The following is a 24,304-nucleotide window of genomic DNA, read 5'->3' as shown; positions in this document are numbered from 1 at the left end:
CCTGCCTAGACTGGCACAATAGGGAAGGGCTTCCAAACAGGTTTCACGGCTTTCTGAGTGGGCTCCCAGGAGACCTGGAAGCTCCTGGAATTTGAAAAGCATCCTGCAAGGTGTTCACAGCAAGAAACAGCCAAAGAAGAGAGAATCTGGGCAGGTGCAGGCAGCGCTGCCGCTTCCCTGGGAAGCCTTCTCTGATGCAGCCAGGTCAGCTTCTCTGTTCTCTGCCCTCCCCCTGGAGTCCCTTCCCCACAGCTTTCTCTTCCATGGGGGTGTGAGACTCCCCCAACTACCCTGAAGGTTCTGATGGCCACATTCACTCATGATTGCATCTCCATGGCAGTTTTTATGCTGCTATGAAGAGGGACAAGCTCTTGTCCCTGGAGGCATCCAGACTGGAAGCGACATCTTGGGATAAACTATGGAACCTGACTGCTGCTAAAAGGAAGCTGCTGCAGTCCCCGAATGGGGAAGGAAGCTGGAGCCTAAGATGGGACAGTTTGTCACATGGGGTTATTTCCTCTCTGGCCAGAGAACGTGGACACCAAGGAGGAGGTCCTAGGAACTATTTTCTAAACAGCGTCCTTGGAATTGAGAGTTAAGGAAACAGTTAAGTCTGTTAAAGTCAAACACAGGGGGAAGGGGTTGGGGCCGTGTCTAGAAACAGCAGCCAAGCAGGTCACTGACTCCCAAGGTGTTGTCACAATGGGGGACTGAGAAACTGGGAACAGGAGTACCTCTGCTGGCTTCTGGATATTGCAGGGGCTGGACCCAGAGGGATGGGGAGGAGAGGGTCTGGTTCCCTCTAGGGTGGCTCTGGTCCCCTCTGCATCATGCTTGGGAGTGGCCAGAGCCTCCTGGCATAGTCAACATGAGCAGTGGCCTCAGGTCCTTCCTTTTCTCCTCCTCTCCCCAAGTGCTGTCCTGTTCATGCCTGTGCTCAGAGCTTCCTCCCTTCTCTCCTGGGCGGTAGCTGAGGCTTGGAAAGGAGAAGGTCCCTGTTTCCTGTGGCCAATCTGATCTGGAGACATCCCATGCAGACTCTGGTTACAGCCAGATGCTCAGGTTGCCGAGTGACTACTGTATGGTGGGTAGAGGGATAGGAGCGAGCATGAGTTACCCAGCACTCCAGGCAAGACAGGGTGAGCCTGATTCTATCTAAGCTGATTTGCATCTCCAGATGACAACATAATGAACAAAGTGAGGAGCTCTGAGCCATTAATACGGCTGCCCAGCCGAGGTACCAAACTGATTGAACAATCACTTGAAAGTCTGAGGCTGGGGAGGCCAGTGGAGCTGGGTGGCCCTGCAACCACGTGGCTGCCTGTCATCTTCCTTCAACCGCTGGAGGATCTAAACAATGTTCTCCAGACGAGGTACTAGTGCTCACGGACAGGGGCTGCCCCAGGCGAGGAGGTAAATTACCAGATTTCTGCCTTAGTGGCCTCCCTACCCACCATGAAGGAACCAGGGTATTCACAGATGGGAGACTGAGGCCCCAGGATGCACAAGGGCAGAGCCAGCTGCCTCCCTGAAGAATCATTATCTGGCTGCTGTTTGTGCCTCTTGGGCAGGTGTGAACGGGGCAGGCCTGAAACAGGCCCAGCCCCACCATGAGAGGCCCTTAGGAGGGTCAGGGGAACCTGGCAGCAACACCCCTGAGATAGGTCATGCTGGGTGCACACCAGATAGAGGCTTGTCACCATCACCTGCTGCTAGGAGGGAGCAGACCCCAGGCCACCCTCACTCATCTGCTGGGCCGCAGACTCCCACGTGTAGGGAGGGCAGGGCTATGGGATGGCTTTTCTTCCCGGAATGAAAGAAGCCCACCTAGGACAGCCAGTCCACCTCTCACTGTGCTGGCCACTCTGGCCTTAGCTTCAGGGATTAGGGCCAGGCGGCCTCTTATTTTAGGTTAAGAGGCATTAGGAAGGGATGAGGAGTTAAGCCCAGGCACGAATCTTCCAGGGACCTGCACACACTTCCTGGTTCTGGGGGGTGGAGGATCAAGGCGAGTGGAGGCGGCCTGGGTTTCCTGCCATGGGTGGGGACTAGCTCCCTCCCTTGCTCAGCCCAGGAACAGTGAGGGGTCTCCTGCAGCCAAGGACTGGGGCTTAGGGAATCCTCAGGCATGTTTAGCCAAGACCTCGCACCAGTGTTCCCCAGCTTACAGGTGGCACCTTTCTCCAACCTACTCAAGTTCCTCAATTCTTCCCTTCATTCCCTGGCTTCTGAACGACCCCCAAAGCACACGGCTTCTGCCTCCTGTTCTCCCCATTCAAACCTTCTTACAAGGGCAGACAGAATGACCACACAATTCAAGGCCTTTCTGTGCTTAAAACCTAGCAGGGGCTCCTCCTGCACACAGAACACAACCCGAGTGCCTGGCCCAAGAGGTCCTGTGACCCACCAGGCTGACCCCACTCCTCCCCTGCTTCCCTTGGCCTCACAGTAAAGGGGTCTGAGGTTCCCCACTCCAGTTCGTGCTCACGGCAGCACCTGACTCCATGAGGAAGCCTCTGTCTCTTCGGGGGCTGTCTCCTCTAATGGTCTGTGCCCCATCTGCGCAGAGTAGCCTGGGAAGTTACCGGAAAAGCACCTACTGAATCACCCAGCTACAGCAGCGGAGCAAGGGAGCAGGTGTGCGCCATCACCCCGGGTGTCTCAGATGTAGGCTCCATGAGTGCAGGGGCAAGAACTGAGGCCTAGCACCCGGGTGAGAAAAGCTTTCACCTAGAAAGGCAGGCCCTGCGCTGAGGCCTGGGGAGGGAGCCGCCCTGCAGGCCAGCGGGGCCACAGCTGGGCCAGGCCAGCAGCCGTCTCACTGAGCCTTGGTCACTATGGGTGAGATGGGGCTGTGGAGATTCAACTCAGGTCAAGAACAGGCCCTTGGCTGGGACTCGGCACCTACAGGGTCCCTGGGGGAGCGGAATCAGTGAGAGGCGCCGGGAGTGAAGGTGGGAAGCGGCGGAGCAAGCGCCACTGGCGGTGAGAAGGGGGCGGTAGCTTTTTGCTTTAACCAGCTAAGTCTCCTTCACCTTCCAATCTAAGGACCAGCTGAGACGATGAAGTGGGAGGGTGCCAGAGCCGCCCCTCCTGCTCCCTGTGCTGTGAGGCAGTCCCTTTCCATCACAGGCCTCTGCTTCCCCCTACCCCTTGCCCTGCCGGGGGCTGCTCTACAGACCCAACTGGGTGCTGGTCAGGGAGCCAGAGTCCAGGCCTCCCCCGACTCACCATTACTGTGGTTTCCTGTTTGGAGGGAGGCAGGGGGCTGCAGGTTGCTGCTCAAGGCCCCGTACCCGCGGTAACTGTAGTTGAGGCCGCCGTTGGCGTACACAGGGTCCTGGGAGTAGGAGGAGGCTGGCAGTGAGTAGGTGGAGTGGGTGATGGCTGTGGAGTCCCGCGAGTGCTGCTTGTCCAGGGCTATGGGCTCATCCTGCAGAGGGGAGAGGGGGGCGCTGGGGAAACCAAGGGGCAGCTGGCCCCAACTACCATCCCTGGACACAAGGTGGATAAATGCTGCGGCCCCAGGACTCCTGGGACCCAATGCTGTGGTTTAACCTGCGGGATTCTGTCTGTCCCTTCCCCGGCCACCTTCCCCGCTGGGGGCTTTTCCCGACTCTGCTCATCTCGCTGTCAGCATATTTGATCTGGGCCCTCTAGTCTCGGGATGAAGTCCAGGCTTCCATATGAGGTCTGAAGACCTCTGAGAACACCACCCCTGACCTCCACGCACCTCCTCTCCTCGTCTTTGCTCTCCTGTTCCCCCTCTGCCCCTCCCCGACTGCACCCATCACAGTTCCCTCAGTCCACACCCGTCTGAGGCCTGCCCTCCCTGCACCTGCTGTCCCTGGCTGCCCGGGAGCAGCCCCTGTAGTGGCTGCTGTGGCAGGTACCTGTGAGGACTGGTAGATCTCCAGACGCATCCGCTTGGCTGCCTTTCTCGTCTCGCTCTCACAGGCAGCTGCCAGGATGTTCTCTGCCATGGCCGAGGTCAGGTGGGGTGGCGTGGGTCTGGTCTGCAGGCAGAACGGGGATGGAGCTAGCATGGGGTCGTGGGGGCCCTGGGCTTGTGCAGAGACCTTGCCCCAGGGGTGGGTGGCACAGGGTGGGGTTTGGGCTCCAGTGCCTCAGTCTACGGAGCTATAGGACCTTTCTAGGCCTTAGTTCCCTCATTTGCAAACCAGGGATTATGGTACTTGCTTCCAGGACTCCTAGGAAGACCCTCGGTGAAGGGGCCTGGGCATCCTGGGCGTGTGGCAGGAGGTCAGTGGTGGTGCCGAGGGGAAGCGTGGGCCAGGGAGGAGGGACTCACCATCTCCATGCCGTTCTTCTTCATGCGCCGGCAGGACTTGAGGTACGTGCGGATGCGCTTGCGGGCCCGCTCCTGGAACTCGGGGAACTGCCGGCTGCAGGACTCGATGATGGCCTGGATCTTCTCCTTGGGCTGCTTGGAGATGGGCACCATGCGGTCCAGGTTCTCGTCCACAAAGAGACGCACAAACATCTGCAGAGACACGGGCCATGGGAAGGGCCGACCCTGGCACTGCTCCCATCCCCATCCCACCTGTTTCCGGCCGGTGCTCACGTTGAAGGCCTTAAGACGCTCAGGGTCCATGCCTTCAGAGTCGTTCATCTTGTCATTGTCCTCATGGTCGTCATGGTCATCATCGTCGTCATCTGCCGTCGGGGCCCGGCCCACTGTCAGGTCCTCAGGGCAGCCGCTGACCTCAGTCTTAATGGAATCGTAGCTCCCAGAGCTGTAGGGGGGGGACTAAAAAGAGGGCAAGAGGCAGAGGGTTGGGCCAAGCAGCTGCTCCTGCCCTTGCTGGGTCTCCTACAGGTGGTGAGCCTGGGGACCAGGGTGGCACGCACGCCCTGCTGCCACGAGAGCCACAGCTGCGAGGCCCTGAGCAAGTCACTCCTCTCTTCTGCTCCCTTCATCTGTGCAATGGGGACAGCAATGCCACCACCTCCTCCCTCCCTGGGCTGCCGAAGGGAGGACCGACTGCAACAGTATATGCAGAGACCTGGCTCCTGGGGGTGCCGAGCACTTAGGAGGGTGTCACCTGTTTCCTCAGCAGAGGTCCACACCAGGACCTGCCACGTGTGCAGGGGAAAGGCAGACACGGAAAGGACTCCCACCACCCGCCAGCCTCCTCTTGTGCCAAGATATGTTTTGGCTTCAGGGTTTTCCTCCCTGATCCCCAAGGGGCTACAACCCCAAGCTGACAACCGAGCTGTCACCAAAGCAGCGAGCATGCTGTCTGTCGGGAGGAGGAACAGATGGGCTGGGCGAGGTAGCCAGCCAAGGCGACAGGTCCATTAAGCAGGATGTGTTCCCGCAGCTCCTGGCCTGGCCTTCTCCTGTCTGCACCCCCACCAGGACAACACAGTGGCCCCTTGAGAATATATGGCTAGAAAGGGAAAGGGAACCAGATCCAGCTTCCACCAGCAGTCTCCTGTCCTCCAGCAGAGAAGGGCTCCAGCCCTCTGCTCCCACCATGAGTTCCTCCCTGGACAAGCCCCCTTGCCCATCTCTCCTTAAGAGGCAGCTTCCTCTTTTCCTCTGTGCTTCCTCCATCTTCTCATCCTTCATGGCTCAGCTCCCACACCACCTGTCTCCTGCCCCTGCCTCGGGGCACTGCTCTGGGATGGCTGAGGACCACTGTTGTCTTTTGGAAAGTTTGTGCCTTCGATGTGTCCCAACTACTCATTCAGATCCTGACTGGCAGTAGCCTGGGGACACTGTCCCTGCCCTCAAGGAGGCTGGCATCTAGCAGGTAAGGCAGGCTCAGGGAACAGGTGGCTGCATGGTCAGACCTTGTGATGTGGCAGCATGGCCATGGCACAGCCCAGGGGGAACAGCACTCACTGAGGAGCAAATCCAGGAAGAAGTGTACTGCCTGGCACCTGGTCCCACAGCACGGCCCCTGACAGGCCTCTCTCCCTGGGACTAGGCCCACAGGGGTCGGTCCCCTAGGGTCACTGGCCTGGTGCCTGTCACTTCGTCCACATACAGACTTGGATGGGGCAGGATGCCAGGGAGGGAGAAGAGTCTGGCCAGAGGTGCGGGCTCCAGGAAGGCGCCTCTGGCCCCCAGGCCCAGGTGGGAGAAGAGGCACTACTGCAGGAAACCTTTGTGGCCCGGAGGCAGCTTGTGGAAGTGTGAGGGAGGCCCCAGGAAGCAGGGGGGATGCCCATTGGTAGCGGTACCTGCTGTGCCCACCCTCCATCAGCCTGGTCAAAGGAGGAGTTCCACTGCCCACGTGCCTGGGCCCTTGCCCCTTTTTTGCACCACCTATAAAATGGGGACAGGCACGCAGAGAAACCAGGCAGTGGGAGGCCTCGTACCTGGCTGTGCCAAAAGTGGCCACTTGCTGTTATCCACAGCAGATGCTGTTCTGGGGGAGGGGACGGGTCGTGGGGATGCATATCCATCTACCATCTCTACCAAGGCAGGGACCATCAGCTCCACTTCACAGATGGGGAACCAGACTTGGAGAAGGGGGCCTGGCTTGAGGGCACACTCCAAGCCATCTCCCATCCCAGAGCTCCACCAGGAACCCGATGGCATACCAGCCACAGCCACCACCCTGGCTTGGTGTCACACACATGGGCTGGCTCCAGCTAAGTTCTGGGTGTATACAATTTCATTCTCGCCTCACGACAGCCCTCTACAGAAAGAAAGAGACTGAGCCCCCAGCCCCACACACCTCAGGGGTGGTCTTCACCCCGTATTTGACTCGGCTCCGCAGCCCGTCGGCACCACAGCCATCGGAGGGGTAGGAGGGTGTGCCAAGTGCCGTGGCCGGCGGGAGCTTGTCACACAGGTTGATGGGCTGATCCTCGGCGGCCGTGGTGAAGTCCATGGGGGCCACGGCGCCGTTGCCATTCATCTCGGGGAAGGCAGGGTCGCCCTGCGTGCTGCTCGATGTGGAAGGGTTCAGGGTGGAGGAGCCATTACCGCTGCCACTCTCAGAGGAGGAGTCATCTGGAATGAGAGGCCTGGGTGTGAGGCCCCATCCCACACACTGTGGCCACTGCAGCCACCTCGGAGTATCCCACCCTGTGTCTTCCTCATGAGTATCCCTGGGTGGGGATGAGTGCTGCTACCCCACCTCAGAGGCAACTTGCCCCAGCCCACAGCCTTAGCTGATGCAGCCACAGGGTCCCCTCTGCCAGAACAGAGGGGCCATCAGGAGGGGAGTGGCCAGGCAGGGCTGTGCAGGGCATGGAGGGTCTTCCTGCACCCCAAACTTGCAAGCGTTATGTCCAGGCTTAAGGGAGGCCCAGCTCCAGGGGTTTAGGAGTGAGTGGCCTGCCAGAGGGCCCTGGAGGCCCTCGCAGCCCGGCCAGGCTCTCCCTTCTCCCCAGCTCCCAGGACGGCACCTCCCACCCACCCTGCTCCTGCTGCCCGGCACTGCCTTGCAGCTTCAAGCTCTCAAAGCCCCTACCCACAATGGGCCCTCAAATGTCTCCTTCCTCTGCCCAAGGCAGGAAGGATGGCTCTGTTGTGACCTCCAGCCATCCACTCCCTCCTGCAAGCAAGCCCAGCTCAGCCCTGGCAGCCTAGGCACAGGCACGGTGGCCCCGGGATCCGTGCTCCGTGCAGGCCCCGTGGCCTGGGACATGCCAAGCCGGGGCTGCAGGGTCTGGGGTCTGCACGCGGCCCCCGAGTGGGCCTGCCCGGCGTCTCAGGGTGGGCAGCCTCGGCAAAGCACTGCGAGGGCGCCCCCTGCCGCGAAGAGTGCGGCACCGCCAGCCTGCGGGCGCCGGGGAGGAAACTTTAACCGGGAGACCAGACAGTTCCAGATACATTCCAGGCCTCTCTGCCCACCCAGCCCCAGCTCCAGCCCCGGCCTCCTGCTTGCTCAGCTGAGACGGCAGAGGCTGAAGCTGCACGGGAACTCCCGGGGTCACTGTCAGGTGAGCACCCGCGAGGGTCCCAGGGATGCACGGGTGACCCTGGCAGCTCCGCACCTGCACCCAGCGTGGATGGGGGAGGGGTGGTCACAGCGAACCCTGCCACCCCTTCCCCCCGGCCAGGGTCACGCTGGACCCCACCCCCACCCTCCCAGCCGGCAGATTATGAAGATTTAGTCCCCGGTGCAGGGCACTGGGCACGCGCGCCTCCAGAGCGTCCCCATGGCGACCGAGCGGCTCTAGCGCCCCAACCAATTGCTGGCTTCCCGGCTGCCCGGGGGCGGGTCCAGGCTGCCCATCAAGCAGCCGGGCCGGGCAGAGGGGGATGGGAGACCACGGTGGCGCAGTGCACCCCTCCCCCTCGGCTGCCGCAGGTCCCCTGGGCCAGGCGTCTTGTCCTCCTCCGGGCAGCCTAGCTCCACCACTCCCTCCATCCTCCCGCAGGGCAGCTCCGGGCTCTGCTCAAAGCCCGCCCATAGCTGCCCCTCACTGGCTGCATCCTCGGAGTCCCGGCCCGCGCTGGCAGTCCCCAGGACCCCACAGACTACTCGCGCCCAGTCTGGAGTGAACACATTCCTTAGCATCTTTACTGAGCACCTACTGAATGCTGGCCTGGAAACAAAGTAATGACTGCAACCAAGGTGCCAGACCTCCTGCGGGGACAGATGTGTCTTACTGAGCCTTGTGGGTAACAGGGAAGGTGAATTGTGAGAATGGGGGTGCCCACTGTCCTCCACCCGGGAACCAGACCAGCTCCCCATGCAGCCCCCGCTGGCTGCTCTCCAGCGCCCAGGCCACCCACATCCTGCCTGTGAGAGCCAGGCCTAATCCTCACTCCCCTGTCCCATGCTTTCCTGCAGCTGAATAAAAGTCCGGCCCATGGCCACTGGCACTCTCAGTCCTGTGACCTCTGCAGTCCCCCAGCCCAGCCTCACTATCCTCTGCTGGGGCTCTACAATCTGCCTGCCATGATACCTTCAGCTGAGCAGATGGCAGCCAGCCTTCAAGGTCTGGTTCCACGCTGCCACCTCAGGCTGGCACTTTTCTCCACTGTCCCTACGAAGGAGGCATTCACGCCTCCAACCCCAGCTTGCTGTCCAGCCCTGCCAGGGACCCTCGTGCTTCCTTCACCTGGCCCAGGGTCATCGTGAGGGCCATCTGCCCCACCAGGACAGACCCTGTCACCAGAGAAGCCCCTGCACCTGAGGTCCATGGGGGACAGGGATGACACCCATACTGGCTGGTTACCCCCGCTCCCATGAGCTGCGGGGGCCCATCCTTCACCCACCCACAGACCACTTGCTTGACCTTGGAGGGCCTTAGATTCCTCCTCTGGAAGGAGGGGCTGCTCCTCAGTGGGCATCGTGCCTGGCACACAGCAAGCCAGTGGTCACTGCATTCATCACAGGCACCAGGCCCAAGGCTGGCTGCAGTGCCACACCGTGCACGGGGCCAGAGGTGACATCCCATCATCCCATCACCCACCTCCCAATCAGGTTTTCCCGAGAAGATGGACTTGCCCTCCCTGGGTGTGAGCTTCTGAGACTCACACGCTGCTCAGGGTGCTCCTGGAGCCTCCGCCAGGTCAGATGCCTGACACGGGGGCCCCGACTCTCCAGCTACCAAGACCTTTGCCTCAGGGCTGTGCCCCCGGCTGCCTGGCTGGGGATTGACATGCGGAGGGCAGAACCTCCCCTAACTGTACTTAGACGCCACCCCAGTCTGGCCAGGGAAGTGGTTGGGTGGGTAAGACCCGTAAGGCACCAGGTGCTAGGACCTCGTATGGCCACGTGTTCCAAGCTGTTAGAAGAAACTGGAAATCTGCACCATTATGTAAACTGATTTTAAAATACTGGCGACTGATTTACATGGCTTATTTTTTTTTTAGGGTCTTGCTCTGCTGCCCAGGCTAGAGTGCAGCGGTGCCATTAGGGCTCACTGCAACTGCTGCCTCCTGGGCTGAAGCGATTCCCCCCCCGCCAGTGCACACCACGATGCTTGGCTAATTTTTCTTTCTTTCTTTTCTTTTTTTTTTTTGAGACGCAGTTTTGTTCTTGTTGCCCAGGCTGGAGTATAACGGGGTGATCTTGGCTCACTGCAACCTCCGTCTCCCAGGTTCAAGTGATTCTCCTGCCTCAGCCTCCCAAATTGCTGGGATTATAGGCACCAGCCACCATGCTCAGCTAATTTTGTATATTTTTAGTAGAGACACGGTTTCACTATGTTGGCCAGACTGGTCTCGAACTCCTGACCTCAGGCAGTCTGCCTGCCTTGGCCTCCCAAAGTGCTGGGATTACAGATGTCAGCCACCGCGCCCGGCCTCGGCTAATTTTTAAAGTTGTTTTTTTTTTTTGTAGAAATGAGGTCTCACTATATTGCCCAGGCTGATCTCAAACTACCAAGACTCAAGCCATCCTCCCACCTTGGCCTCTCCATGTGTTGGGATGACAGGCGTGAGCCACTGTGCCCAACCCATTATTTGTATTTTTAAAAACCCCGACAAGTAAATGAGTACACAAATGTGGTCTATTCATATGATGGAATAGTATCCAGCCATGAAAAGGAACAAAGTTTGGATAAGTCCTGCAATGTGGACGACAAAAACATGAGGCTGTGGGAAACAGGCCAGACGGGCAAGGATGGCAAGTGATTCTGCTTCTGCACAGCATCTGGAGCAGGCAAATTCACAGAGGCAGAAGGCACAGTGGGCTCTACGGGCTGGGGGAATGGGCCGTTATTACTTAATGGGTGCAGAGTTTCTGTTGGGGGGGATGAACAAGCTGTGGAAGTAATGGTGCTTCTGGAGTGTACACTTAAAAATGGTTAAAATGGCAAATTTTATGTCACACATTTTACCACACACAAAAAAAACCCAGAACAAAAACAGCCCCTTAGCCCTAGTTTATAGACTAGTTTATATCTAGTTTATATCTGCCATTATCTTATTTTCTCACGCCGCACACACAGAGCCCACTCAGAGGCACAACATGGATCGCAAAAGCCTGCCTTCCCCAGTGACACCAGGGTCTCGCCTACCCCCAGGCTCCGCTCAGGCAGCCACCACCCCACACAGCTGCCCTGGCACGACGCGCTCTGGGGAGCTGCCTACAACCTGAGGCCCATGTTTTGCTGACTGGGGAGGACACAGGTTTGAGCCGTGGAGTGGCTGGAAGAGGCTACTCCACCTTCCGGAGCGTCCGTTTCCTTTCAGAGCGGGTCTCACGGCCATAAAACACGGTTCTAAGGTGCGGATGCCCGGGATGGGGCAGGAGCTCAAAAGGAAACTCCGGTTCCCTGCACCCCACCTTTTCTCACATCATGACTCACCCACTGCCGACGCACAAGGCTCTCCCAGACTGCAACGGGGGCTTCTGGGGATCCTGGAGCCCAGCCTGTGACAGTCTGAGGTGGGCCCAGTGAGGGACTACTGTGGGGATGGGGGTGACTGCTACCCTCCAGGCTTGTGCTCCAGCAGTGACAAATCAAACATAAGGGCTCCAGAGGAGACAGGCCTCCAAAGGGGTGTCACCAGCTTTCTGGCCCCTGAGCCATGGTCTCTCCCTACTCTCGGTGACTGCTGCTTACCCTTCCGTGCTAACCCGAGCACCACCACCTCAGGGAAGCCCTCCCTGCCTGCCCCAATCTCCACTGTGGCACTGGCTCTGGGCCATGGCTCTGCAGAAGCCATCCCAGGGATGGTGGGGCAAGGGCTGATGCCTCCTGAACCAGCAGGGGCAGAGGTGCTGCTCGGGGTGGGGTTGGTCCAGCCTGTCCCTTGGCCCCACAAGCAGTGGATTTGATCCCAGCTGTAGCCACACAGGCTGAGTTGACTCCAACTGGAAGCCAGGTCCCTCCTTTGGGCCCACCAGGCCCTTTCAGTGAGCCCCTACGGCTCACCCACCCGCCCCAGCTGTGACCCAGCCTTGGCACTTGCTGTTCCCTCTTCCTGCTCCACTCTGTCCTGGGTGTCCCCTTGGCGCAGTCCCTCACTTCCAGGGCTCTGCGTAAAGGTCACCTTCTTGGTAAGCCCAGCTCCCGCCCCACTCTGGCACACTGACCCCTCTACCTACTTTTTTTTTTTTTTTTTTTGAGACAGAGTCTCGCTCTGCTGCCCAGGCTGGAGTGCAGTGGCGCGATCTTGGCTCACTGCAAGCTCCGGGTTCACATCATTCTCCTGCTTCAGCCTCCCGAGTAGTTGGGACTACAGGCGCCCGCCACCATGCCCAGCTCATTTTGTGCATTTTTAGTAGAGATGGGGTTTCACCATGTTAGCCAGGATGGTCTTGATCTCCTGACCTCGTGATCTGCCTGCCTCAGCCTCCCAAAGTGCTGGGATTACAGGCGTGAGCCACCGCGCCCAGGCCCCTCTAACACAGTAGTAGTGCAAGGAGAGGATAAGTGCTTGGAAGAAATACTACTGTGTTTATTGTGTCTCTGGCCTGTGCCCAGCCTTCACAGAAGCGGCCCCAGCCCTAGAGACCCAGAGTTGGTGCAGCTGTATTGGGTGGAACTGGATGGCTCCTGCTGCCCCCTAGATCACACCCCTCCCGCTGGTGAGGGCAACTGAGTCTTCCTGGGTGCCCCAGGGTGAGTGCATGCCCCAGGCCTGGCCAGTCAGCCCATCACAGCAACTGGTGAGAGCGTGTGACCAAGCTGGACCCGAGGACATTACGTGGGGGCTCTTGCTGCGATGGCTGGGAAGGCACTCTCTACCTGGGGTTGCTGGGCCCATGGTGCAGGGGGGCCCATGGTGCAGGGAGGCCCACGCTGGGGAAAGCAGGGCTGACAGGGGGCACAGATGATCCCCTGGAATCCATCTGTGCCTGCTACCTAGGAAGGCCCTAGAGGTTTTGGTGAGGGAACTGACAATTTCCTTATTGCTTAGGCTGGCTAGGGGCGGGCTCACACCAATGGCTTGGTCTCTGAGTAGTCCAGGGTCTTCTCCCTGGCAGAGGCCAAGGGACGGGACCTGGGGGCTGGGATCGCTCCGCATGGGGACCTCACCATGACGCCCAGCTCAGTCCTGAGGAGGCTGGTACCCACAGAAGGAGGTGGTGCCCACGGAAGGGCTGATGCCCACGGGAGGGACTGGCTGCAACCCTCGCACCCACCCCATACTGCACCTGGCCAGGAGAACGCGCCTGTCACTGGGGAAAGAAGGAATAGAGAGACTGGGGGCAGTTGGGTTTTGATCCAATTGGAATTCTGCCTCCCACAACCCTTAAAAAAAAAATGTGATTTAGGCCAGGTGCAGTGGCTCACGCCTGTAATCCCAGCGCTTTGGGAGGCAGAAGCAGGTGGATCACAAGGTCAAGAGATTGAGACCATCCTGGCCGACACGGTGAAACCCCGTCTCTACTAAAAATACAAAAATTAGCTGGGCGTGGTGGCACATGCCTGTAGTCCCAGTTACTCAGGAGGCTGAGGCAGGAGAATCGCTTGAACCAGGTAGGTGGAGGTTGCAATGAGACAAGATTGCACCATTGGACTCCAGTCTGGCGACAGAGTGAGACTCTGTCTCAAAAACAAAACAAAACAAAAAAACGGATTTAAAAGAGACATAGGCACACAAACCCATGCTGGATGGAATGCAGTGGGGCCTGGGCAGGGATGGTGCAGGTATAGGGTCCTGTAGTCTAGGCGACCTTGGGCACTGCCACCTCCTGGGCCTCCTCTTATCTACAATCCTGGGAGTTGCCGCTGACGCCCTCCCGGGCTCTGGCACTTTATGACTCTGTGAAGAAACCCAGCTGGCTCCATGGGCACTGAAGCCCCAGCACACAGGCCTCACAGGGTGCAGGCCTCCAGCTGGGAGGCTCAGTGGGAAGCTGGGAGTTTTAGATGGACCCTCCACACCTGGAGCTGGAAGTGGAATCTAAGGGTGCCCAGGTGACCTCTTGTCCCCACCTGGTCCCCATCTTGCTGTTGCCAGGAGGCCTCTCCAGGAGGGTCACCCCTGAGGCCAGCCTGCCGGGGCCCAGCGTGATGGCAGCAGGGTGGGCCCGCCCCCAGCCTGTGGCTGCGTGGGCAGCAGAGAGGTGTCCTGAGGGGCCTTGGGGAAGCAGCCAGGGATGGACCCCCTCTGAGCATTTCTACAAAACTAGGCCTTCCTCACTGTGGCAAAGGGTGACTCCTTCATCTGGGCAGGACCCGGAGCCCACCACCTGTGCCCAGAATGCCTGCGGGCAGGGAAGGACTGCCGTGCCCATCTATTTGAACATGGGGCAATGTGCTGCTATTCAAATGGAGGAATTAGTGATGAATGGGGGAAATTGTTCCTCCCTCTGTCCCGTCTCCAGAAGGAGACAAAAACCCCTTTTACCTCAGCAAACAATGCCCTTATGTGGGCGCCAGTGCCCCGCAGCCCGCACAAGCCCAGCTCTGTGTGAACCACCAATCGCCACACCACGCTCTGGGGCCCAAAGCCAGTGGCACCCTCTCCCGGTGGGCGACTCCCGCCAGCTCCCAGGCTAGGCTCGGAGAATGGGAAGGCCCACCATCCCTGGGACCATAGGCCAGGTACACGGCCACTGGAGGCCAGCAGGCCCTGCGTGCAGACTGCCTTCTGTGTCCAGAGGTGTGGCTGCTGGAGGCAGTGCCGCCTCCATGAGACTGTCACAGCAGCAGCCAGGCAGGGGACGGGAGGGGCATCAATAATTCACACACAACAAGGCGACGGGGGAGGAGGGGGTGGGAGACTGCTGCAGCCAAGGCCCACCATGGCCAGGGAGGCGTGGACAGCAGGGCTCTGGGCTATGGTCTGGGGGTGCTGACTCCGCTCTGAATTTAAGGCGTGCACCTCCCCAGGGCTGGCCCCCTGCCTGCTTTGACAAAGGCCAGTGCCCAGGCTGTGTTTACATGATGCATAGTTCCAAGGAGCACCAGGCTCAGGGCGGGCTGCCCAGCTCTTCCTCCGGACAGGCAGGAGGGGCGCAGAGGTCAAATGGGGGACACTAGGACCCTACCATCCTGGGTGATGAGGCCACACGGGGCACCTACATTCTCCACGTGGCCCTCAGGCCCCGGCTGCCTGCAAAGCTGCTCTCCTGAGTACCCTGCTCTGTCCTGTGGTTCACACAGCCTGACCCAGCCCCAGCCGTGGGGCAGGAAGCCCATGCCCCCCATCTGGGTGCCACACTTGCCCCCTGATTTCCAGCCCTGGGGCGCCAGTGCCTCTACCTCCACAGCACCTGCCTCCTCTGTGTGTGCCCCTCAGTGCCCGGGCAGCAGGCATTCCTGCTGAAACTCTGGTCACTCTTTCCTCAGGCAGGTGCCAATCTAGTTCCTCACAGTCAGGAGCAGTGCTGTCCGACAGAAACAGAGAGTGAGCTACATGAGGGATTTTAGTGCCCTAGTACCCACATTTTAAAAAGTAATAAAGAAACAGGTGAAATCAATTTTAATCATCTACTTTATTTAACCCAATATATCCAAAATATTACCATTTCAATAAATAGTCGACACCGTGTTATCAGAGCTGAGGTATTTCACCTTCTTTCCTATGGAGCCACTGAGACGCAGCATGTATCGCATGCCTGTCTGCACCAGCCTTTTCCAAGGCTCGGTAGCCGTCCCTGGCTACTGAATTAGACGTCGTACACCTAGATTTTCCCCTAAAACTGAAATCATTTCTCTCTGCAGTGACCCTGGGGGTCCTCGCCCCTAGACAGGTGTCCAAGCTGCAGATGATATTCAGGCCTTGGGACAGGTGGCTCAAGCGGTGGGGCCCTGGAGACAGACACCACCTTCAGTGGAGGGGAAGGCGGACACCAATTATGCGTCAGGTCCCAAGTGTCAGGCTGTGGGTAACTCATCATGCCTGATTTGCACAACCACCCTCTGCAGCAGACATCAGGGAGGAACCAGAGGCTCCAGGGGGAAGTCACTGGCCCATCACCCGGGATGAACGGCGGCACTCAGACAGCCCCAAAGCACCACCTAGGCCACCCAGTGCTCTCAGGCATTCTGGGAACCTCCAAGGCCAGCCTTGATTTGCCCATCTGTACTGTGGGACAATTCCCTACCCCTGCTACCAGACTGCCCCATTTCCTAGAGCCCCTCCCCCAACACCCACTGGCCCCTGATGCCCCGGGGAAGCGCTCCCAGGATGAACTGCCGGGATGTGGGTGTCCTCCCTGGCCCCGTCCTCCAGGCCAAGCACAGGCGGTAAGAAATAAACACTAATTCAGTGTGCAAAGATCGAGCTGAGACACACACAGCCTGCTCCCCGTGTTCTCAGAGCAAACAGAGCCACTCCAGGCCACCATGTGTGAATGATTCATGGGGCAGGGCCCTGGCCCCAAAGCCCCTACAGGCCTCCTCCAGCCCTCCCGGGAGCCAGTCTGGGTTTGGTGCATTGCAGTCCTTAGGTCGGGGTGATGACGCCAACGTGGCCTGGTCACTTCCTGGTTCCTAGGAAAGTCACCCTTGAACAGGCTCCCGGTGGAGGTGCCTCAGGAGGGCCTGGCCTGACAGAGGAGCCTGCTGGACAAGAGCTCTGTATGTATCCTGGGCTGAGGGGCAGCCGCGAGGGGCAAGGGCACTGATCCCCACATGGCCCCACTGGCCCAGGCTCACCTTCACCTCCATTTTTTTTTTTTTTTTTTTTTTTTTTTGAGATGGAGTCACTCTGTCACCCAGGCTGGAGTTCAGTGGCGTGATCTTGGCTCACTGCAACCTCCACCTCCTGGGTTCAAGCGATTCTCCTGCCTCAGCCTCCTGAGTAGCTGGGATTACAGGCGCCCATTACCACGCCCAGCTAATTTTTATATTTTTAGTAGAAGTGGGGTTTTGCCATGTTGGCCAGGCTGGTCTCAAACTCCTGACCTCATGTGATCTGCCCGCCTTAGCCTCCCAAAGTGCTGGGATTACGGGCGTGAGCCACCATGCCTGGCTCACCTCCCCACTTTCTCAGTAGGTGAACCTCTCAGCTCGTCAGGCCCCAGAGCTTGTCCTCTGGAGACCCAAGGCCCCAGCACCCCGGACAAGGCCAGGGCTGTGTAGGCCCTGCTCGCTCCTGGATAAAGGGATCTCTCGGTGCTGTCTCCCGGCGTCTCTCACCCCTTGGCGGGCCAGGGCCCAGCACAGCCCAGCATTGTCTGTGCCGCCCGCGGCCCAGCTGATGATGGACACTTTCCTGTGACCGGGGACTGCCAGTGTGGCCTACAGCCAATCCCTGGAAGGCCTGGGCCCCAGCTCTCTGCTCCTGGGGGAGGGGAGGCCAGGAGGCCGCCGCCTGCTCATCTGTTGTGGGTGTTTGGAGCCTTGAGGAGGAACAAACAGCTCTTGCTCCTGGGGTGGGGGTGGGTGGGACCTGCACCCGGAGAATGGGGCCCAGTCCTGGTTTCTGGCCTCAGCTGTGAGAATTAGGGTTAGGGCAATGGACATGGCCATAATGAGCAGGTGTTAGGGAGAAGGCTTGGCTTAAAAGCCTACTGCAAGAGAGGCCTTTCAGAGGCCAACCCAGGGAGACTGGTACAGGGGCCACACCTCCTGCCATGCAACAGTGACCAGGGCAGATGTCTGGCCATGAGCGTTGGGTCCAGGGGGAGTCAGCAGCAGGCCAGAGTTCTGTGCCCCCTGGTGGGAGAGGGCTGCTGTGACCCAGGGATGGGCCCAGGGAGGGTGGGCATCACCTGAGGAGGGCACTAGAAGGAGCCGTGGCACAGGGGTAATGCGGGTGATGGTCTCTGAGCCCTGGTGGCCTGGCCGTTACTCCCACCAGCTCCTTCCCCACCAGCCGTATGGCCTCCTGCCTGATCCCTCACTCAAACGGCTTCACCCCTTACTGGGGACACCCCATGGCACCCTGAGTACCAGAAGCCGGAGGCACACTTCTGCCTGGCACCTTCTCCTTGGATGGCAGCACTGACTCCTCACTGCCTTAGCTGCCCATCAGTGTGGGCACCTGGGATGGGTCTGGCATTTGCCAGATTGAGAAGCAGCGTCTTGGGAACTCAGGGTCCCTGGACAGGGCCTGGCTCATGTGGGTGGGGAGGGAGGGACAGGGACTCAGGAGTGCCTGGGTCTTGTTGACACCAAGGACCCCCTAGCCCGGCTCCCTTTCCAAAGAAGCATGACCTGGACGGTGGCTGGGGGCTGAGAGTAGGGACAGGGACGCCGTTGAGGGTGGCTGTGAGGTAAGCTGCAGTCAGGGTCCCACAGGTCTCCATGGCAGAGGGGACCAAGGGAGACCAGGCTGGCTGAGGAGGCAGGACTGGACCAAGGGGGTGGTGTGCAGGGCTCAGAGAATCTGGGGGAGGTGACGAAGACTGCCCACATCCAGTCCCAGCCTGGCCCCTGGCGGGCCTCTGTGCTGTCCACATCTGGTCCTCAACCACCTGGCAAGGTGGGCCAAGATGATCACCCCTGCCTGTCAAGGGGACGGCACCGCCCAAGGCTGCCTGGCAAGGAGGGAGCTGAGCAAGATCTGAGCTCTGTGTGCCCCCACGCTTCCCTGCAGACCCCTTGGAGGCCAGGGAGGAGGCACCCAGGGGAGGGGGCCAGGCCAAGGAAGAGAGGCCAACAGTGCTGCCACTGTAAATACCGAGCCCTGGGCGCTCGAGCAACACACCTGCTCCCCAGAGGCCGCCCTGCTGCCCAGTTTGCATTTCTAGGTGGCAGAGGGCCCCACCCAGGGCAGCAGGGGCCACAAGGTAGGAAGCCTTGGTCTTCTCACTAAGAGCTCCTGGGGGCATGCCAGGGTGAGGGGCTGCAGCCCACAGGCCATGTCACAGAGAGAAGCTGTGGCCCAGAGTTGGGGGGTCAGCTAGCTCAGGACCATACTTCGGGGAAGGGCTGGCCAGATCCATGGCACAGAACCCAGGACCTGCCTACAGGATGCCACATATTGGGCCCGACCACTCCATCCTCCCAGAACCCTTCCATGCCAGACCCTCCCCAGATGGCCTGGTTGTGGCCTCTCTGCCCTTCTCTCCTGGTTGGAGCTTCTCTCCTGGGTCATAGGGAGCTTTTGGAAACATGTGACCCAAGAAACCCTGGCATTGGGCACCTCCTCCCTTCCCAGCCCCCTGCTGCCACGCCTCTGCCCGGCTTCCCAGGCCACCTCGTCCCAGGCCCTTTCTCTGATCCCCCATCTATTCCAAGAGTGACTCAGTGGCCGTTCGTTGAGCACCTATTCAGTGCTAGGGCCTGGGAATAAAGCCCAGGACAGGAGACTCAGGCCACACGGGGTCAGCCCTGAAGGGCACCCTGTGGCGCCTGCTTCCAGCAATAAAAAACAGGGACTTGGCCAGGCGCGGTGGCTCACACCTGTAATCTCTGCACTTTGGGAGGCTGAGGCAGGCAGATCATGAGGTCAGGAGTTTGAGACCAGTCTGACCAACATGGTGAAACACTGTCTCTACTAAAAATACAAAAATTAGCCAGGCATGGTGGCGCATGCCTGTAATCCCAGCTACTAGGGAGGCTGAGGCAGGAGAATTGCTTGAACCTGGAAGGCGGAGTTTGCAGTGAGCCGAGATTGTGCCATTTGTACTCCAGCCTGGGCAACAGAGTGGGACTCCATCTCAACAAAAAGAAAGACAAACAGGGACTCAAATGTCCTTCCATAGGAGTGGTCAAAACGCTGGCTCTGGGTAGACCCAGTCCCCGTGGTCTGGGCAAGTTACTTCCCCTCGGAGACGACATTTCCTGCCCTGTGGAACAGCGACATGTATAGCTCTGGGCTCACAGGGTCAGGCTGGGCACACAGTGGGCTCAGGAATGGGCCCCCAGTCACTGGGCTGACTGGACAACCTTCGAACTGTGGCTGGCCCACATCAGTGTCAGGGAGGCCAATGACTACGTGAGAAAAAAGGTGGTGCCAATACTGCCTCATTGAAAAGAAAACGAGGCTCTGGTTACTTAGATAATATAAAAGTCTGAGAAAAATAGGCCCCCCAGACATCATTATTTTTCATTTTCTTTTTTCCTCCTTTCTTTTTTTCTTTTTTTGAGACAGAGTTTTGCTCTTGTTACTCAGGCTGGAGTGCAATGGTGCGATCTCGGCTCACAGCAACCTCTGCCTCCCAGGTTCAAGAGATTCTCCTGCCTCAGCCTCCCGAGTAGCTGGGATTACAGGCATGCGCCACCACACCCAGCTAATTTTGTATTTTTAGTAGAGACAGGGTTTCTCCATGTTGGTCAGGCTGGTCTCAAACTCCTGACCTCAGGTGATTCACCTGCCTCGGCCTCCCAAAGTGCTGGGCTTACAGGCATGAGCCATCGTGCCTGGCCTTCTCCTTTATTTTTCTACAATCATTGTAATACTTCTGAAATAAGGGGAGAAATCAGGGACATTTCTACAAAGACATGGCTCCTGCCCTCCGCAAGCTGACAACCGGCAGGGGTCCCACACTGGTGCCTGTTTGGCTTCAACCAAACCCCAGACTCCTCCAGGGAGGTGGAGACAGGGCTCATCACCCTTGAGTGTCACAAGGCCAACGCTGGTGTGACAAAAGTGGCCAAGAAACTGGAAGAGCCAAAGGGCCCTCAGTGCCTTCGTCTAGCCCCAGGCCTGCACGGTGCGGGAGCCCCAGTGTGTCCCAAGGCCCAGGCTGGAGGAGCAGCTTCATCTGAGAGGCGCACACACCAGGCCCTGACCTGCCCCAGCCAGGGCTCCACATCACTCTTGCTCAGCAATCCCCCAACTGCCCACCCTGCGGAAGGCGGAAGCAGGCCCAGCGAGCAGACCCCCGCTCTCCCCTGGCGCTGGCTTCCTGTCTGCCCAGGAGGTGAGTAATGTCCGCTCCCTGCCCCCATGCATCCCTTCTGGAGGCCAGGCGGGCCTCACATTTTCCGCTCAGGAAGGGGCAGAGTGAGAGGCCTGCTGAAGCACATCCAGGGGAAACGGAAGGAGCGGCCCCGCCTGCCCGGTCAGGAACCCAGGCCAGCCCCGGCCTGCAGGAGGCGCACTGGCTCACCTGCCTCTGTGCATGCCTTCGTTCATTTTCATCCACTCATTCACTCAACAAACAGTACCCCAGCACCTGCGCGGTGCCAGGCCCTGTGCTGGGTGCTGGAGTCCTGGCTCTCAGGGTGCTTATGGTACTTGGGGAGCAGACTGCATCAAACAGATCATCCCACCAGTGGGGGCGTAATTACAGATGGATGTGCTGTTCAGCCCCCAGGCAACGCCAGACCACAGTGCCTCTGGACAAAGTATCTCAGGCAGCCAGACTCCCTCCACACCCTATGATGTGCACAGAGCCCTGTTCAGACCCAAAAGAAAGCCCAAGCCCAAGCCTCGGCCAGGGCTTAGCTGAGGGTCTTTAGGGGACCTGGCCCGTGCCTGGGCAGGAAACTATGGCAGGAGCTGGCTTGCATGGCCCTGGGCCCCAAGGAGGGAGTGCCCCAAGTATGCAGAGAGGGCCTTCTTTGGTTCCCTAGCTCCCCTGCCCATCTTCTGGTGACCCTCACACATGGCCCCTACACCTGCCAAAGGGGAGAAAGGAGAAGCACTGGCACCTCCCCAACCCTGGCTGAGTTGCCCCAAGTCTCTCCCTGATTCTAAGTTTCCTCCCCATGAGATGAGAGCACTGTGATGGTGGCTCCCTGCCAAGCACCAGCGGCTATGATCGCGGGGACCCAGGAGCATCCCAGGACTTCAGAGTGTGGGGAGCTGGTGTAAAGAGGTCTGGGAGACCGAGACTCGCAGACAGTGGCAGGGCTGGGGGCAGAAACCCAACTGTGTTTCAGGACAAGCAGACACTCACCCCGGTAGAACCTCAGAGACAAGCTCCCCGGGGAGTGAGAGCTGGCATCCGCACAACGCACTCTTGGGCTCAGTGGTTCCGCCATGGGATTTGCTCTGCCACTCAGCCTTCATCTGCCTTTAAAGAAGGGCCCCGACAAATCCACAGCTGTAGATCTGTGCTAACCGCCTGGCTCCCTGAAATCACTCCCGGCTGGATTACTCGTCAGCAGGGAGGGGGTGCTGATATGGTTGGCATCTGGGTCCCCTCCAAATCTCATGGTGAGATGTGTCCTCCAGGGTTGGACGTGGGCCTGGTGGGAGGTGTCTGGGTCATGAGGGACTTGGTGCTGTATGGAGTGAGTGCTCACTATGAGTTCGCGCGAGAGCTGGTTGTTTAAAAGAGCCTGGTACCTCTTCCCTCTCTCTTGCTCCCTCTCTCACCATAAGACATACCTGCTCCGCCTTCACCTTCTGCCATGTCTGTAAGCTTCCTGAGGCCTCACCAGAAGCCAAGCAGATGCTAGTGCCATGCCTGTACAGCCTGTGGAACTGTGGACCAAATACACTCTTCTCTTTATAAATTACCCAGCCTCAGGTATTCCTTTATAGCAACACCAAACGGACCAACACAGGTGTGTCATCGGCACAGCCTTGGGAGTCCCCACGCTCCTGGCAAAGAGAAAAGGCCCAGGTGCTCGGATGGGAAGGATGTCCCTAGAAACAAACAACCCAACTTATCCCCATCAGAGGCGGAGCTCCATCTGCTCTGCAATGGTGTGCTTGGACAGGGCTCAGTAAACGTCTGTTCATTTGTTCCTTCCGGGATAACAGACATTCAGCAGGCACCAACAATGGGCCAGGTTCACAACCGAGTCCCGGGGGCAGGGCAGAGACCGAGACTGAGCTTACAGCAGGCCTCTGACTTCCACGGAGGCCTGAGGGCCACAGCCCACACACCAAGCTCACCTGGGCATCAGTGGGGTTGGGGGGCTTCTGCGATGGAGACCCTCAGGCGGGGAGTGGAGCACACAGAGGGCTAAGATGGGTGCCTCTGCTTGGGCTGTCCCTACCTAGTCCTGCATCAATAACAGGGGCCTGAGAGTGCTCTGATGGGAGCCCCTTGACTCACTCACAGGAGCTGGACCTCACATGTCTGCACCGTGAGCACCTTCAAGAGGGGCTGGCTGTGTGTCTCCATGGGGACCGGAAGATGGCCCAGGACTCCAGGCTGGAAACCCACTGCTCTGGACAGACACCAACAGGCCCACAGGCCCAGAAGGGGCAGTAGAGGCCAGGCCAGCTGCCTGGGCCTTCCCAAGGCCTGTGCCCTGCCCGGGGTCTCAGCTGGCCAGCGGGGTGGCCCACAACTCCATGAGTGCCTCGGAGCGGACGGTGAGGCCTACGGCCCCGCGGTCAGCAGCATCCTCACTGTCCCAGCTCCGGTGTCCACCAGGAGGGGAAGGCAGTGTGTGAAGGCAGTGTATGACTACCCCAGGCTGGCCCTGCACTGGGCTCTTGGGGACCTACGGATCCCCCAGCCTCCCTGCATCTCTCAGCCTCGTCCTCATGGCCAGCCAGCGTCCGGGCAGCAGGTGCTGAGGGAGCTCCACGGACCCCACAGAAATGCCACTGTCAGCTACCTGATCCTGACAGCCCCCAAATCACCAGACCTCCCCAGGACGTGTCTCCAAGAGAGATCCCACTCTCAAATGGTGGTCATGGGGAATAACAGCAAGAGACCTGCTCGGGAATGAGTAGGGGGACCACGGCCCCTTCAGCCCCACTGCTCTGGGTTTCTGAACAACTGTCCCAGACCCTTCTTGCAGGGACCACAGCCTGCGGCCCCAGTTGAGCTCTGCAGGCACAGCCCTCAGTGTTCCTTGGGTGTGGCCTCAATCAGCTCAGTTGAGGCGGGAGGTCAGCTGCTGAGCTTGTCCCAGTCCCAGAGCCCCCCAGAGCACGTGGCTGCGCCCGCTGGGTCCCCACCACCGTGGGAACGCTGGAAGGCAGCACTGGCCTGGGAGGCTGGCAGCACGAGGGGGTCGTGCAGACCTCACGAGGCATCAGGCACAAAAGCCTTTTCTTTGCCAGCAGCCACGCACCCCACTCCTCCTGCAGCCACTCCCTGTGCTCCCTAGCCCCTGGTCCAGACACCTCCAGCTGCCTCCAGGCTGGGTCTCCTCCCAAACAAAGCCGGATTCAGGCCTGAGAAGGCTGTCGGGAGGCAGGCGCACAGGTTCTGCCATGGAGATGAACTTTGACCCAAACAGCAAGGCTCCTACCCCTTATTTACTCTTTAAGGCTGACCCGTTTCACAGAGTTAACATTACACCCCTTTTTAACCCGTACCTCCCTCCCACATTCCAGGCCTCGACCTTCAACCCCTCCTAATTGCTGGCTCCGGCTCCTACACCCCAGTTCTCTGGGGCCCAGCTTACTCATCCCCTGCCCCCAACCATCTCCTCCGCGGAAACAAAGGCGATGCCGGGCTGCTGTGCTCACAGAGCCACCTCACAATCCTGGCACCAAGGTAGATGCCAGGGCCCCAGAGCCCAACCACTTGGGGGAGTCCACATGGAGGCCAGGGTGGATCTTTGGGGTCTGATTCCTGACCCTAACTCTCCAATCCCTGAGAAGGAAGCCTCGATTCCAAGGGAGGCCGGAGTAGGCTGTCTGGCAGGCCCT

The 24,304-nt window shown here is 59.3% G+C and overlaps 2 protein-coding genes across 7 annotated transcripts in view; both read right to left on the bottom strand.

Moving 5' to 3' along the window:
• DUSP15 (dual specificity phosphatase 15) overlaps positions 1-24,304 on the bottom strand; it is a 746,139-nt gene that overhangs the window by 579,601 nt on the left and 142,234 nt on the right. The window lies entirely within an intron of this gene.
• Positions 1-24,304, bottom strand: part of NOL4L (nucleolar protein 4 like) — a 147,040-nt gene that overhangs the window by 5,877 nt on the left and 116,859 nt on the right. For 3 of the 6 annotated variants that reach the window (XM_050807078.1, XM_050807082.1, XM_050807083.1), the window contains exons 6-10: positions 6,714-6,991; positions 4,586-4,771; positions 4,313-4,504; positions 3,894-4,016; positions 3,232-3,433 (exon numbers count right to left, since the gene is read on the bottom strand). In XM_050807078.1, coding sequence (XP_050663035.1) covers positions 3,232-3,433; positions 3,894-4,016; positions 4,313-4,504; positions 4,586-4,771; positions 6,714-6,991 — 981 coding nt within the window. Of the gene's footprint in view, positions 1-2,447; positions 2,574-3,231; positions 3,434-3,893; positions 4,017-4,312; positions 4,505-4,585; positions 4,772-6,713; positions 6,992-24,304 lie in introns of all 6 variants that reach the window. The other 3 variants (XM_050807079.1, XM_050807084.1, XM_050807081.1) reach the window with 2 other exon arrangements.

This window comes from Macaca thibetana, chromosome 10 (genome assembly GCF_024542745.1).
Source record: "Macaca thibetana thibetana isolate TM-01 chromosome 10, ASM2454274v1, whole genome shotgun sequence".
Classification (NCBI taxonomy): domain Eukaryota; kingdom Metazoa; phylum Chordata; class Mammalia; order Primates; family Cercopithecidae; genus Macaca; species Macaca thibetana.
Note: the sequence above shows the minus strand (reverse complement) of the source record. Positions and strands in the feature narration are given on the sequence as shown.